Raw genomic sequence first — 17,578 nt, 5'->3', positions numbered from 1 at the left:
ATCTGGTACCAGGGGAAGATTCCAAGGCTGAGCTTGGGAAAGGCTGTGAAGAAGGGGATACCAATGCTGCCAGGGCCAATCCGGTGCTATAAGGATAGCCTTTGGGTTTTCTTCCCTTATCTTTAGCAGCACTCTGGGCAGAAGAGGCATAGGAGGGAAGGCATAGATTGAGAGTTGTGTCCATGGGAAGGACAACACGTCCACTCTCCAAGTTTTGTTGTGAAACTCCCTGGTGCAGAAGGTTGGAAGGAGATGATTGGTGTGAGAGGAGAAAAGATCCACTTGTGGAGTGCCCGAATGCTGATGGAAAATTATCTTGTTGGAAGATACTGGGCTATTAGATGTAAGCTCATGGAAGATACTGGGCTATTAGATGTATGCCCATGGAAGATACTGGGCTGTGAGATGTAAGCCCATGGAAGATACTGGGCTATTAGATGTATGCCCATGGAAGATACTGGGCTATTAGATGTATGCCCATGGAAGATACTGGGCTGTGAGATGTAAGCCCATGGAAGATACTGGGCTGTGAGATGTAAGCCCATGGAAGATACTGGGCTATGAGATGTATGCCCATGGAAGATACTGGGCTATGAGATGTAAGCCCATGGAAGATACTGGGCTATGAGATGTAAGCCCATGGAAGATACTGGGCTATTAGATGTAAGCCCATGGAAGCTACTGGGCTATGAGATGTATGCCCATGGAAGATACTGGGTTATTAGATGTAAGCCCATGGAAGATACTGGGCTATTAGATGTAAGCCCATGGAAGATACTGGGCTATTAGATGTAAGCCCATGGAAGATACTGGGCTGTGAGATGTAAGCCCATGGAAGATACTGGGCTATTAGATGTAAGCCCATGGAAGATACTGGGCTATTAGATGTAAGCCCATGGAAGCTACTGGGCTGTGAGATGTATGCCCATGGAAGATACTGGGCTATTAGATGTATGCCCATGGAAGATACTGGGCTGTGAGATGTATGCCCATGGAAGATACTGGGCTGTGAGATGTAAGCCCATGGAAGATACTGGGCTATGAGATGTAAGCCCATGGAAGATACTGGGCTATGAGATGTAAGCCCATGGAAGATACTGGGCTATTAGATGTATGCTCATGGAAGATACTGGGCTGTGAGATGTATGCCCATGGAAGATACTGGGCTATGAGATATATGCCCATGGAAGATACTGGGCTATTAGATGTAAGCCCATGGAAGATACTGGGCTATGAGATGTATGCCCATGGAAGATACTGGGCTATGAGATGTATGCCCATGGAAGATACTGGGCTGTGAGATGTATGCCCATGGAAGATACTGGGCTATGAGATGTATGCCCATGGAAGATACTGGGCTATTAGATGTAAGCCCATGGAAGATACTGGGCTATGAGATGTATGCCCATGGAAGATACTGGGCTGTGAGATGTATGCCCATGGAAGATACTGGGCTATTAGATGTATGCCCATGGAAGATACTGGGCTATTAGATGTATGCCCATGGAAGATACTGGGCTGTGAGATGTATGCCCATGGAAGATACTGGGCTGTGAGATGTAAGCCCATGGAAGATACTGGGCTGTGGGATGTAAGCCCATGGAAGATACTGGGCTGTGAGATGCAAGCCCATGGAAGATACTGGGCTGTGAGATGTAAGCCCATGGAAGATACTGGGCTGTGAGATGTAAGCCCATGGAAGATACTGGGCTATGAGATGTATGCCCATGGAAGATACTGGGCTATTAGATGTATGCCCATGGAAGATACTGGGCTATTAGATGTATGCCCATGGAAGATACTGGGCTATTAGATGTAAGCCCATGGAAGCTGCCAAGGACCATAGTCTCATGCTTTGTCTGCACAAGGGGTAAGAGTGAGTCCCCCCTGCTTTTTGATGTACCACATGACTGTGGTATTGTCTGTCCTGATCACAACAGTCCCAGGGTAGAGTAGGTCCTTGAAAGCCAACAAGGCCTGCTGCATTGCCGTCTATTCTTTTAAGTTTATGTGCAGATGAATCTGCTGAGTGCTCCAAGTTCCCTGTATGCCCCTGCCTTCCAGATGTGCCCCCATGCATAATCTGAGATGTCTGTGGTGAGAGTCTGGCTGGCAGGTGGTGGGTGGAAAGGCAGACCCTTGTTCTGAGAACAGGCTGTCACCCACCAGAGAAACTCTCTTTATAGAAATGGAATTAGTGGAAGAATCAAGTCTAAGTCCTGTGTGCTGACACCAAAGGTTCTTGAGGTACCACTGAAGTTTTCTCATATGCAGCCTTGCATATGGGATCATCAGAAAACATGAAGCCATAAACCCCAGTGCTTGCAGGAAATGCCTTGCAGAGAGAGCTGGGTCATGTTTGCCAAGTCCTTGAAGTAAGCTGAAAGATCTTCTTGGTTCTCTTGAGGGAGGAATACTATCTGGGCGGCTGTATTCAGACTCGCTCCCAGGAAAACAGTCTCCCTTGTAGGAACCAATTTTGACTTTTTTTCGTTGAGAGTGTAACCCAAAAAGGTGAGAATGTTCTTCACAAAGTCCAAATCCTTTTTTAGTTGTTCTGGGGAGTTTGCTTGAATGAGACAGTTGTCCAGGTAAGGGTAAATTTGAATGTTTCTCTGCCTGCAAAAAGCAACGACTGGTGCCAGGCACTTTGTGAAAACTCTGAGAGCAGTAGATAAGCCAGTGCAGTGAATTGACTTGGAAGTGTTGCACCCCAGCCCTGAAACGAAGGAACTGCCTGCAACTTTCCCTTATTGGGATGTGCAGATAAGCCTCCTTGAGATCCAAAGTTACCAGCCATGAATCCTTGTTCAGCATTGGCAGTAATTGTTGAAGAGTGAGCATCTTGAATTTGGGAATCACCAGAATAGTGTTTAGAAAAGACAGATCCAGAATAGGGTGCCAGGTGCCCCCTTTTTTGGGTACAAGAAAAAGTCTTGAATAAAAACCTAGGCCTGCCTGATTTGCAGGAACCGGCTCTATAGCCCCCATAGTCAGTAGGGAAGAAATTTGATTTTCTACCTCTGCCCTGAGAGTTCTGGGTATGTCTGGGTATCCTTGCAGAACAGGGAAGGTGTGAAAATAAAACTTGTAACCTTGGTTTACTATACTGAGCACCCATTTATCATCTGTGATGGTAGACCATACCTCTGTGAACCCGGCTAACCTTCCCCCCAAAGGAAACCCAGGGCCCACAGAGGTAGGCACAAGAAGGCCGGAGTCATTGAGAATGCTTGCTTTGGGAAGCTGGCTTGGAACTTCCCGATTTAGCAGAAGAAGAATGCCATTGTTTAGCTTTTTGAGGGGCAGAAGGCTGCCCTTTGGAAGATCTGAAACCCCTAGGCCTAGAGCGACTCTGTTTGCCAGGATCAGGGAAAGACCAATTCTTGGAAGGATAATGCCTACTAAACCAAGGAGGATGAACCTGAAGGAAATCTTTTACAGCTTGCACAGATTTTGCCTTATCCTCCAACTTCTTCAGTACCTCCTCAGCCTTATTACCAAAAAGGTTGTCTTTGTGAAAAGGAACATCCAGCAATTTAGATTTAACAGGATCAGAAAGAGGCTGCTCCCTAAGCCAAGCATGCCTTCTAATTACAGAACCAGTGGCTGCTGCTTTGCAGGAAGCCTCCAAGGTGTCAAAACCACAATGCAGTGAATGCTAATTAACTAGAGTGGCAGAATTTAGCAAATCTTGTAAGTCCTTGTTCTCCGACATGGAAGGAGCATCCCCAAGCTTAGCCTTAATAGCCTCCAAAGTATGTTGCTGATAATTAAGCATGTGAAAAAGACAATTCACAGATCTAATGGCAAGAGTTGCAGAGGTATAGACCTTTTTACCCCATCTGTCCAATGCCCTAGACTCCTTATCAGAAGGTACAGGGTTTTTAGCAATAGTAGCCTTAACACCCTTGGGGCCTTGAGAAATAATCTCAGGATCAGCAGTAGGATTTAAAAAAAAAAAACTGATGAGAATCAGGAACCCAATAATACCTATCAGGTTTTCTGGGGGCAGGAGGGACAGAATTGGGAGTTAAGAATTTTCCATGAAAACATCATCCACAACTTCTAAAACTGGAGGTATAGCTAGAGGCTTATGCTGTGGCAAATCCAAAAATTCCATGATTCTTTTCTTTGACTGAGGAAAATCCTGACTTTCACATTTAAAGTGCTCCCTAAGAGTATTCAAAGTAACCCCAAAGGAAAAATCTTCTGGAGGGGAGGCAGAAGGGATAGAGTCCTCAGCATCAGAATCCTCAATGCCAGAAAAAAGTTGAGAATTTCCTTCTTCACCAGCAGAAATACTGGAAACCTCAGAATCTGAGACAGGCAAAACATCAGGAGACAATTCTCTAGCCCTCTTAGAGGGGGGGGGTGAGAGCCCCAATCAGGGAAAGAAGATCACCAGCCATCTTTACCAACTGGGACTGAGGCACAGGAGGGGAGGCCGATGCCTGCTTGTGAGTAGTTTTGCGGCTGGAAGGTTTGCTAGTAATCCGGAGGGACTCGTGAGGCCTAGCAACTGCAGAAGTCTGAACTAAGGTAGCCGGTCTGGTTCTGGTCTCATGTCGAAAAGAAGAGGAGTCAGAGGCCAGGGCCTGCAAAGCGGCTCTGGACCCAACTGAGGCAGTGACAGGTGGAGGGTCAGAAGACGAAAAAGCAACCTGTGGCATGGAGGACTCCGTAAAGGTCTCAGCAAAGGCCTGCAGCTGAAGATCTGCAGACTGCAGGGGCTGCGAAAGCACCTCACTGACTACCGCTGGGCTGACTACCAATTTCACCGGTGTGTCGTCGGCAGATTTAACCCTAGGCCTGTCACGGTCTTTGTCCTTGCGTTTCCTAGGTATATCCGAAGTTGGGAGACCAGAGGACGCCATACCAATGAACTTAAGTCGGACTCCAAAATGCTTATACAAAATCTTAGCTCTACGGCGTATGGTACGTGGGTTAAAGGAAGCACAGAGATCACAATTAGGGACGTCATGCTAAAGGCCCAAACAAGTTATACAACAGGAATGAAAATCACGGTGCGGAATCTGTTTTCCACAGGCAAGACAATTATTAACTTTATCGGACATTCGTTAAAGCAAGAAAAGAGGGTCCCCAACAGGGTACTTATCTGAAGGCGTCTTCAACTTAGTAGTCGGAATGTGAAAAGAAGGTAAACGGCCGACAGGCACTAGTTCAAATTGCATATGCTTCAGGCTTCGCAGTAAGAAAGACTGGGGAAATGGCATCAGCTGCCTCCCTTTTTACCTGACGTTCTGATATCAGTTTTACAACCGACGGCAGCAGACGTCATATACCAAGGACTCTGGTATTCGGGCCGACTGAGGACTACCAGGAGCCGGATAACCCATATGTTAGGACTGCAACAGTGAAACACGAAGAACATCTATTATGTTGTCTGTAAAGATTCTTAGAGGTCCTGGGTGTACGACGGGAAGGAATATTTTTAGGGCTAGGATAAGGGCAGTCATTTCCCTGATACTTGTGTGCTTTTTACGAAGATAGGGGTCCCACTGGCCCTGAACCTTCAGTCCATTCATAGTTGCTCCCCATCCCAGATCTGATGCATTTGTGTACATTTGTTGAACTGCAAGGAGTGGTTTTAATGGTAGTCCTGGGTTCACATGAATTGGCTGGATCTACCACAAGATCTCTCCCTTGAGACATGGAAGGAATGGTATCTGAAACTCTAGTGGGTGGTCGTGTTGGGACCAAACATTCTTCAGGTACCACTGAAATTTCCTCATGTGTAACCTGGCTAGGGGCAACATGGGAAGCATGGCAGCCATAAACCCAAGAGGCATAGGAACTCCCTGGCCAAAATGCAGCTGGCTAGGAGTAGGTCCTGGAAGCAAGTGTTCAAAGATGTGACCTTTTCCAGGGGAAGAAAGGCCTTCATCAGATCTGTTCTTATTCTGCAACCCAGGAACACCTGGTCCTAGGAGGAAGTAAGTGAGGATTTGAGAGGGTCGACTGTGAAACATAGGCCTTCGAGGAGGGAAATGGTGAACTGTAGAGTATTTGGATGATATGCCTGGATAAGGAGATCGCCTAAGTATGGGAAAATTTGAACACCTTTTGTTCTGCAAAAGACCACTAAAGGAGCTAGACATTTTGTGAATACCCTTGGTGCTGTGGACAAACCAAATGGCAAGGCAGCAAATGGATAGTGCAAGGACTGCACTGCAACACACAGGAATTTCCAATAAGATGGGTGGATACGGATGTGAAGATATGCATCCTTCAGGTCTAAAGTGGCCAGATAAGAACTGAGGGTCAACAGTGAAAGAAGTGTTTGGAGGGAGAGTATGCAGAAGGTGGGTACATGGAGGAAGGGGTTTAGGAAGGATAAGACAGACCTGTGTGGTGTAGTGGGTTAGTGCAGTAGGCTGTAGTTGACAGGGGCCTGGGTTCAAAATGCGGCAGAGGTGATTATTTAAGACCTGTGCAGCATGGTGGGTTAATGCACTGTGCTGCAGATGACAGGGGCCTGGGTTCAAGACTTGGAAGAGGTTCATGATGGGTCTCCATGGGCCATATCGGTTCTTGAGACTAGGAAGAGTCTGGAATAAAATCTTGGGTCTTCCTGTCCTGGAAGTACCTTTTGAATTTTACCCTCTCTAACAAGATCTTGAATGACTTATGGGATTTTATTTATTTAACATTTTGTTCACTTGGAAAGTCAGACTTGGAACAAAGCCAAGTTTCAGCAGAGGCCTGGGGAGAAATACTCCAGATGCACATCTTTGTAATGTGGGAGGAAAACCACATGAACACAGGGAGGACATGTAGACTCCACACAGAAGGCACCCCAGCCGAGAATCAAACCCGAGAACCTTTTGCTATGAAACGACAACACTACTGCTGCACCACTGCTCCAATGAATTTGGTCCTTTGGAGGGTGTGGGATACCTTTTGGGAGAGGGTTTTCCCCTCCAGGTCAGGAAATATCCTTTTTCCACTATTGACAGGACCCAGGTGCCTGAGGAGATCTGTTGCCACAGGGTAAGACAGGTGAGAGAGGAGGACAGAAACGGGAAGATGGAGTGTTAGAGTCTGACAGTCACGCACTGTTAGGTCTGTCATTAAAGGACTGTCTTGGAGTAGTTTGAGAGGAGGTAGGCTTGGCTGAGAAAGGCTTTCTGGCACCTTTTCTGGGTTTAGTGAAGGGTGAAGTGGAAGCCTTCCTGACAAATCTGGGCTTGGCAGGGTAGTTTCTATGAAACTTATGCACTGGTGAGACAAAAATGTGAGGTCCTGCAGCTCCTTGCTCGTTTTCTGCAGGTTTTTAAACAGTTCTGCTGACGGTCTTCCAAAGAGAAAGCTATTGTCAAGAGGAGCATCCATAATTTTGCTTTGAAATCATCAGGCAATGGTTGTAGCCTGAGCCAGAAGTATCTACAGAGGACTGAGGCTGAAACAGCTGATGCTTCTGCAGCATCATGGCTGCATTTTATAGTGTGTCTAGTGACCTGTGCAGTTAATGAAAAGGTAGAAGCCACCTTTGCCTTAGTGGGGGAAATCTGTAACTGAGTGCAGCTGATCCATGGCCTGTGAGACCAGGTCCAAGGCATATCTGACCATATGCGCTTGGTAATTGATGGCTCTAAAGGCCAAGGTGGAAGATGTGTAGATTTTCTTCCTTAGCCTGTCCATCATTTTACTATCTTTATCCAACTGGGGAATCTGTCTGGACTGTTTATCTGGAGAGACAGCAATTATGGCAGGGTCTGCCATAGGAGGCTTGATAAGAAATTTGAAGTCATCAGGGACTTTATAGACCCTGTCTGGTCTTTTGGGGCTGGTGGCTGAGAATCTGGAGCTTTGGAAGCTGAGGCAAAGGCTTCCAAGTAGGCTGGGATAACTGGAGGAATGGCTGAGGGGAGGAGGATTCAATGTGCAGAAGCTCATAATATCTCTATCTCGTTTGAACTTCTATCATTTGTGTGGAATCCCATTTGAGGTACTCCATTTTGGAAATAGTTTCCCCAAAGGTGATGTCTTCAGGTGGGGAGTCACCTTCTAGAGAGTCCTTTTCAGGAGAACAATATCGTAAGGGAGAAACCAGTTGTGAGAAATATGAAAGTGACTCATATGAAGAGGAAGATGGAGGCAGGCCTGGGACTCAAAACTGGCAGACCAGGAGGAGTCTGTGAGGAAGTACATCTATGGGCCATAAAGGCCTGGAAAAAGAGATTGAGAAAAATGCCTGCCAATCAGGAATACCTTCTGAAGGAACAGACAAATGCTTAGACTTCTGTTTTAGAGCTGAGGGTTGAGCAGGATCAGGCCTAGGATCTGAGGACCCCAGAGGATTTGAAGAGGTATCCTCAGTTACGGAAGCTGCCATAAGCCATTCGGGCAAACCTGGATCCCCCCAGACATCAGAAGCCAACGTTGCTGGTACCTACATGGACGTGTAGGCTGGAGAAACTAGGGCGGCATCTGAAATTATACCAGCTGAAGTCGCCAAAGCCATTGGGCATACCTCAGCCCCTAGATCGGCGACTGGCGGGATGTCTGAACCCGGAGGTGTTTTCTGGCCTTGCTAACTTGGCCTTTTTTCTCAGCGGTTCAGCCGATACAGCAGGTGTAGCTTCCCTACCCAAAGCAAGTTGCGTAAGACATTGGTTTTACACAAATAGGTTTAGGGCTGAGAGAGGCTGCGCAGAATTTTAGGGACGAACAATTGGCAAATGGAACATACTTTGAAGTCGTGGGAAGGCCCTAAACCAAAGATGCAGAGGTCATGGCCATCTTTGTGTGGGATTACACGTCCACACTTACATTTTCCCTTCCTAGATGACACTAACAGAATCAATTTAAGGAAAGAACAAAAAAAAAACAACCAGAATAGAAAATGTTCCCCAACGGGGTACTTATATTTTTGAAGACACTGGCATGGAGCAGAATGAGTGAGCTGATGTTTGACTGGCAGCAGAGAATTTCTAAGGTCTATGCATGTAGAAGTCACATATATGGCCCACGGTTTATGGTATCTACGTGTGATGTCCCCCACACCATACAGCAGCCAGGCTAAGCTTTTGTACATTGGCTGGATATTAGGGTCACCTCAGGCAGAGGATCCCTCATGTTTAGAACACTGCAACATGAGAATAGAAGGACATCCATGGATTGCTCCATCCAATCAGATTGGCTGGAGGATAGTCTCTGCCCCCCCCCCCCAACACAAATATAAAGGCAAGAGTTTAACTCCAACTTCATTACCCACATTTTTTTTGTTTTTTTAACGTCACTCCTGCTGACAACTGTGCTCATCTGTCAATAAAAGGTTTTAGATTGAAACAACTCTACTGCACCAAGTTCTCAGGTCCCAAGGAGGTCAAACATGGAGAGACTAGTGGTGTTCTTAACTATCCTTGTAGATTTTTTCCTCTCATGAATGAAAGAGAAGACTAAAAAAGGTCAGCTTATCCAGCCCACCTATCTGATTAATAAAGAAGAAAATAAATAGCAAAAATAAATCAGTTAAAAACACTTTCTAGTACAATTATGGAATCATTCCTGATAAGATGCATTCCATTTAAACAAAAATGAAGGCGTACATTTAAGGAAAAGGATAAATATTTCAAGGACATCTTAAAGTGAATCTCTAACCTGGAAAATGCATGGCTGGCTGTGGTTGGTTACCCAGCTGTCGCAAGACCACCACATCTCCATCCTTCAGTCCATAAGAAGCAAGGGACCTTCGAATGTCAGTCAGTGGAACTTCTGCATGAACAATCTGAAAAGAATACAACAAAACTTTTAAAATGAACAGTCTGTCATGCTAGCATATCATGACATAAACGGCTTAAGTACAACAAAAAAAAAATCCAAATTTCATTCTGAAGTTAGGCTCAGTTAAATAAAGCAAAATGCATGCCTTTAATTACCAAACCTAAGGACAAACATTAACAGTATGTAATCAAATGCAAAGTGTAAAACCTTTAAAACACACCTTTCTTAAGAGTTTGGAAGTGTAGCAGCAGACATTCTCCCACCAGGTGCAAATAATACTTACTGTATAAGCCATATTTTTCCAGCTTGATTTTGAAGCCGACTACCATCTGGGACATGCTGAAGAACCTGTGAACATATTTTCAGGAAACAGCTTCAAATCAGTGCGTTCTGCTCTGGGTGCGAAAAGAAGATGCACACCGATTGCTCTCTGTCTTTGACTACGTGTTAAGACAGACTTCCCAGATTGGACAAGTTGCTCTTTCAGTGGGAAACTTTTCAATTTAAATTTTGAACAGTTACGCAGAGCTGATGCATGTGCTAAGAAGAGCATCTGCCACAAGGCTACAAGTTTACAGACCCCTGCAACATCAGAAAAGAGTTTACCAATAAAAGAGTCTGCAATCTGCTCCTCTGGAATGAGCATGGAATTACTGCACTTATTTTGCTCCTGGTGAGAGGAGAAAAGGGACACTGATAAAGGGACACCGATTCTTAGCTGTGGTGAGATGAGCACTTACATCACACACATTGCAGCTACAAAGTGAATCACTACTGTTTCTCATTACTGGCAAATCTTGCACATTTTTTCCACATTGTGTGTTGTTCAAAGTATACAAATAACACCAAATATGGCCAGGGTTCCAGTAACGAATCGAACTTCAACTACGACAAAAATATAAAGCTTTAATGAACAATTAAGTGCTTTTGCGTACTACACACTTCTTCAGACTGATACAATCAATAACATACTTCCATTTAAATATCATTCATTAAACATTTTAACCAATCACTAAGAAGAACCATTCATAAAATCAACATATGAACCAATCACAACGCAAGATTGAGCCACACCTCAAAACTATAAGAAAGCTAAAAATACATAAAAGAAAAAATATTTGCATGCAAGCACAGAAAACCATACATTAATCAAATGCTCAAACACTATGCAAAAATATAAACATTCTACAGTATCTAAAGAATTCCTAAAGTATATACTCATTCAAAGCGAGCCCATTCATAAAATCATAACATGTGGTTTAATAAGAACCAATCAAAAGCCAGCACTGAAACATACCCCCCAAAAACTACATCAAGGCTTAAAATATATTGAAAGTAGATGCATACATAAAAAATACATAAAAATATATACACTGATTAACTGAAATCATCATCTAGTAAGCCTATCAGATTTTAAAGCAGGTTTCAGAGGTATATGCTCATTCAGACCGGACCCTTTGGCTGCTCGCAGCAGAATAATCCAACGTGTTTCGGATGTCTCTGTCTTATTACCTAAATCACCCAAACATCCCATACAAAATAATCTATCAGTCACTAAAAATTTTAAATGATGTGCTTTTTCTTATTCAGATACATGCTTCACAAGGGCACTACTTAAATTGCCTTTACGCATATTGTAGATGTGATCCCTAATACTACATTTCAATGACCTTTTGGTTTTCCCAACATAAAAACGTTTGCATAAAACACAATTTGCAAGGTAGACAAAGGTCCTTTGTATTCAATCAGTTCTCACCTTAATGGGAGTAGGCAAACCCCATATCTGAATGTATAAATGGGTGTCTTTAGCCCAAACTCATCTTATCTCTACATTATTATATGCCTCTCAATCTTTCATAAACCTTTCAAAATCTAACCTTCAGAAACTTGCCACAGCCTACCACAGCATTGCCAGGTTTGCCACAGGTTCCCCATTTCTCACCCATCATTGTGTTAATCTCAAAAAGCTTGACTGGCTTGAACTTCAAAATCTCATTCTCCTACATCAGTTAGTTATTACCTATAAAATTCTCCATTACCCTTCTAATACACCCATACTAAATAACCTTGTTGTCCCTTACAGGAATCTTACTTCCCTTCGCTCAGCTAACAAATTACTAGTGGCCACCCTCAAAACACACAATAAAGCTGGGGCCTCCTTGTTTACAAATACCATTGGCTCATACTGGAATAAACTTCCCATAGAACTGACCACTCTAGGCTCATCACAACTTTTCAAAAAACAACTAAGAAACTATTTTAAAACTCGCTGGCTATGCCCTTGCTGGAATCCTGACTGACCTCAGCTTCCAGCTCTTTCCATTACTCTTCTACATGCCCCTATCACTACCATTACCCCTCCTCTGTAGCTCACCTACCATCCACTTGGATATTACTTTTCCTATAAATTCTACTTCTCTTTATATTACTGCAACCTATCATCTCACCTTGTATCTAAATCACCCAGCTGATGAAATATGTTTCTTAAAACTAGTGCCCTGGCACAAAATGTTTATCAAAATTGTTAATACTGTAAATAGTTGAATAGAGTCTTGTGTGAGTTACTGCTTTATTTCTTCTTTAACTGTACTATTCCTACTCTGGCAAAGATTTTGAAATAGAAATCCTCACTCTATGTTTAGTTTTGATATATTACTTTTGCACCGTTACTATGCTACTTGGGAATAGTTCTTTACATGCTTATAATTTGTATCTTATTCTGCTATTTTTACTTTATTTTTATTATTATTTACTAGTATATAGTGGAGCTTTTCTCCTCGGGCCTCTGCTGAAAATGGACATGTATCCAGCCAGACTAGCCCAGTCAACAAATGTACAATAAATAAAAATATTCAAACTATCAGCTAAATTGCAGTAATCATAGCCACCACATGGGAACATACTCATGGCTCCCTCTTTACAGCACAACTATCAATATTGGAAGGATAACACAACATCATTTTTAAAGAACGCTTATTCTGAAACTGGAAAGAAGGTTTAATACCTATAAAGTTCTTTATTTCATCATCAGTCATTAGAATTGAACAGTGCTTTTCAAAAATCTCTGCAACAAGTTTAGAGTTACTAGTATACTGAAGAGGGACCAACACTTTAGTTTTATAAGTATGGTCTAGCTGTTGATGAGTATCCAGAAGAAAAACAAGCACACCATTTTAAATTTTTAGTGACTGATACATTATTTTGTATGGGACGTTTGGGTGAATTAGGTAAATAAGACCGAGACATCTGAAACATGGATTATTCTGCTGCGAGCAGACAAAGGTCTGAATGAGCATATACCTCTGAAACCTGCTTTTCTCGTACGCTTGCTAGATAATAATTTAAGTCTTGATGTAGTTTTTGGGGGTACGTTTCAATGCTGGCTTTTGATTGGTTCTTATTAAACCACATGTTATGATTTTATGAATGGGCTCGCCCACATGTTATGATTTTATGAATGGGCTCGCTCTGAATGACTAATATCTAAAGAATTCCTAAGGTATATACAGTTTTTAGATTTTTTTGGATAATGTTTGAGCATTTGATTAATGTATGGTTTCCTAAGCTTGCATGCAAATATTTTTGCTTTGATGTATTTTAAATTTCATGTAGTTTTGAGGTGTGGCTCAATCTTGCACTGTGATTGGTTCATGTGTTTTGATTTTATGAATGGTTAAAATGTTTAACGACTTATATTTAAATAAAGTATTTTATTGATTGTATTAGTCTCAAGAAGAGTCTAGTACGCGAAGGCGCTTACTTGTTCATAAAAACTTTATATTTTTATCATAGCTGAAATCCAATTCATTACTGGAACCCTGGCCACATTTGGTGCCATTTTTATATACTTTGAACTTATTTTCAACACTATTTGTTTTGCAGTGGCTTTTTAGTCTTCACTGACACATTTTGCTTTTGTAATGCATTATAATGTTTCCACTGTTACTGCATGTCCAACCGAGCACTGGTGTTAAAAATTAAACGTTGCTGTTATCATCCTAGTGTACACTGCACCGTTTTTTTTTTGTTTCATTTTTTTAGGAGAGGTGCACTAATTTCTTGTTCACTGTTGCTGCTTAGTGACTGTAGTGTTTTTAGAGACTATGGTGATTGTGTTAAGTGCCCTATGTATTGTCACTTATTTGAATACAATAATATTGCTCTGGAGGGGGTACACTGTCCTGTTCAGTGTTACTTTGTATAGTGACTGCTTTGGGTTTACACGATGTAGCTATTGTGGCCAGGACCAAAGGACTGCTCTGTGCAGTGCACAAGCACCCAGAGATCTGCAAACACTTGTGGCTTTACATATTAACTGTACAAAGTTACCACTTCTGTTCTACAGATTGGTGATCATTCTGTAGTAAAAAAAAGCAAGGGGCAAATTTGTGATTTCCCATCCAATGGTCCAAATTTCATTTGAAAAACCTTAGGGAAGAGCTCTGTTTCACATGAGTGGGGAGTCTGCTCCAGAGAAGGGGTAATCTCAGACACATACATACCTGTACCTCCAATATTTTTATGTTTATGTCACAAACGAGGTTTAGATCCTCAGACTGGGTAACTGTAGTGTCGTTTGTTTGGCAAATGTGTAGCAGAGCGCCCCTCCAACCTCCCCTTCCCAAGTACAATAACCATCCCTAGTTCTCCTCTGGCAGTAGGGATCATCATTGCAAATGCTCCCATCTGTGACTGGTCTGATGTCATTGGAACAAGTAAAGCAAGACCGTTCTCTGCATCTATCACTTAACAATACAACCTGCAAGAGATGACTATTGAAGAAACACTCAAACTTCTCACATCAGCCCACTATCAATAAGCATATGTCCACAACCTCTCGATCACAAAAAAACACCAGTTCTATAACTTACACTGATGCTGTAAAGAAAACTTTGCCAAAACCTCCTGGAATATATCCAAAGATTCTAGCTTCTAGCATAAAAAGAGTACCTACTCCCTTCTCAACTCACAAATAATGCATCTCCACACAGGTCATACGAAAAGCAAGCATAAGCCCATGAGGTCACTAAATCTGCTTCTACACAGGGAAATGTTTTGGTCATAAGTGGTTCTATAGTTAAGATTTACAAACTCCACACTCAGACTCTACAAGAACAGGGTGACAGTAAGCTGCTCATCTAGTACCAGCTTCCATAATGTTACAAATGTCCTAAACTAAACAAATATGGTGATAAGCTAGGGGTAACTCATGTGGGAATGAATGACATGAGGTGCACCACCCAGAGGGACATGACAGAATTTACTACGAGGGTGGTAAAGGTAGGAAAGAGACTGCTCCCGAGTAGAACATATCTTGTTTTCACTCAGAATAAAAACTGCATACCAAGTAAAGATAGTGGTGTTCAAAAACTGGCTAAGATTTTGGTGTCATTATAAGGAGATTCAGTACATGTCAGCCTGCAATGAGGTGGTAAAGATGACTGTTTCACTAGGGATGCCTCAATTCCTTTTATACCAGGGTTCTGCATACTGGCTAAAGCTTCTGCTGCACCCATACTGCCATTGTAGAAACAGTCCTCCTACTGGACACTGACATAGCAAACTCAAATTCGGATGCATTATGGTGGCAATTCTCAATGCTGAGAGTTCAAACAGAAAGATGCCGGAACATGAAGACCTCCTGCAACTCAGAGACAGTCATGTTTAAGTTGTTACAGAGGCATGCTTTCTACGTAATAAGAGCACTCCCTCGCCCATCAGGCCTTTAGGCCCTTAGGTAGGAGAGTATCTGCACTTCTGTACTTATAACAAACACTGTCACCTTACATAAATTGCCACAACCTTAACTGGTTTACTCGTATGAATTTGTTAACCAGGGTAACCTGACGCTCATGGAAAAAAAAATGACTAACAAACCCGGTTATCACTTCATTGTTATCTGAAGAACCCCACTGATGCCCCCCCCCCCAATCATTGAAATTACCATAACATCATGGTACAGCTGAATAGGAAACCAACTGACTTGATTGCTAGTGGACATCATTTATCCAATGACTGCCTGGAACGCTTACTTATAAAATGGACACACTCACTTTTATAGATTTGGTTTTGATATAAATACAATGGAGCAAATTGTAAAACTAGCCACTAGAGGCCCCAATATACTTGACTGGTCCTTACCTTACATCCCCCCCATCTGTAATCCACAAATTCCTGGTTAATCGGACCACGAATCAGTCATTTTTTGTCATCAATCTTAATGACACTTACCCCACTGCCAAATTACACCACATTCACGGACTTCTCCAGAGCAACCCTACTTAAACTAGCAGAAGACCTAGGTAAAATTCACAAGCTGATTATCTACGTGTGGATATATATATATATATATATATATATATATATATATATATATATATATATATATATATATATATATATATATATATACACACATACACATATATATATATGTTTGCACTGCTTGCACTTGTTAAAGAAATCCCATCTGCTTCTCGTTTTAACAGTATTCTGCAAAGGCCGTATTTTGTGAACATATCTCAGGGTTGACTTTTACTGAAAACACTTTTTTCTGTTCTGGTTCTCTCCATTTTATTTTTTCCCACCCAGCAGCCCAACAGTTGTTTTGTTCTTAAAACTTGGTGGTTTTTAAGTTGCCCACCTATACTATAAATTTCATATTGGACACTCCGCCCAGTCTCATCACATCATTTCATGCTATTGTGTACAGTCCCTCCTTATTTTCCTAACCTTGAATTATCCTCGGTTTCCTCCCTTTCTACTAAAAAAATACACTTTATTTAGCTGCTTTTACAGTATTTGTGGGTCTTCCAACTTCATTACTTTACTTTTGCTTTGTTGCTTGTTCTTACAAGTTTTCAGTTGCATTTATTCTGCTACAATTATTACTGCTCATTAGTAGCCTGATTAAAAATACACTTTATTCAGCTCCTTTAACTGTATGAGTCTCTTCTTACTTTTAAGAATAAATGACAAAAGCAAAATAAAGTGTTCAACTGCATTTATTCTGCTGCATTTATTACTGCCCATAAGTTACTTGATTAAATTGTAACTGCTACTCTAAGTATCTCCATTTTGGTTTAAAAACTTGAGCTTCAGGCCCATTTTACATTAGGAAGGTGTGCGGTCCACACTTTTGTAGGAGGAGAGGGTGGCCTCTGCCCTTCTCAGCTGGGAATTGCTGGGTGAAGGCTTATTGTGCCTGTTGGGTGAAGGCTTATTGTGCCTGTTGTTCTAAGTGTCTGTTGCAGTTTAAGCACTTGAACTCCAAGCCAGTTATTTTACATTAGGAAGATTTGTCATCTAAACTCTTGGGGCAGGAGAGGACAGCCTACACTCTACACTGGGAATTGCTGGTTGAAGGCTCATTTTGTCTGTTATTCTGAAAGTGTCTTGGTTCTGGTTTAAGCACTTGCACTCCAATCCAGTTATTTTACATTGAGAGGGTTGTGCTCTAGACTCTTGTGGCAAGAGAGTGGGGCTTACACCCTTCTTATCTGGGAATTGTTGGTGAAGGCCTTTTGTGCCTGTGATTGTGTGTGTCTTTATTCTGGTTTAAGCACTTGGGTTCCAAACCAGTTACTTTACATTTGGAGAATTCGTAGTCTAAACTCTTGTGGCAAGAGAGGATAGTGCACACCCTTCTAAGCGGGAAATTTCTGGTTGAAAGCCTACTGTGTCTGTCTTCTGAAGTGTCTTAGTTCTGTCTTAAGCATCTGGGCTCTAAAACCAGTTGTTTTAACATTAGGAAGGTTTGTCGTCTAGACTCTTGTGGTGGCAGAGTGTGGCCCACACCCTTCTAAGCTGGGAATTGCTGGTGAATTGC

General features: G+C 42.3%; 1 protein-coding gene across 2 annotated transcripts in view; it reads right to left on the bottom strand.

Annotated features, from left to right (window-relative positions):
- The window catches only part of LOC122794613 (protein DDI1 homolog 2-like), an 897,408-nt gene that overhangs the window by 834,333 nt on the left and 45,497 nt on the right, over positions 1–17,578 (bottom strand). For both annotated transcript variants that reach the window (XM_044063181.1, XM_044063180.1), the window contains exon 2: positions 9,628–9,754. In XM_044063181.1, coding sequence (XP_043919116.1) covers positions 9,628–9,754 — 127 coding nt within the window. The remainder of the gene's footprint in view (positions 1–9,627; positions 9,755–17,578) is intronic.

The sequence above is a fragment of the Protopterus annectens genome, chromosome 2.part1, assembly GCF_019279795.1.
Source record: "Protopterus annectens isolate FY-2018-M chromosome 2.part1, PAN1.0, whole genome shotgun sequence".
NCBI classification, from domain to species: Eukaryota; Metazoa; Chordata; order Ceratodontiformes; family Protopteridae; genus Protopterus; species Protopterus annectens.
The sequence above is the reverse complement of the archived record's forward strand: the minus strand, read 5'-3'. Positions and strand labels throughout refer to the sequence as shown.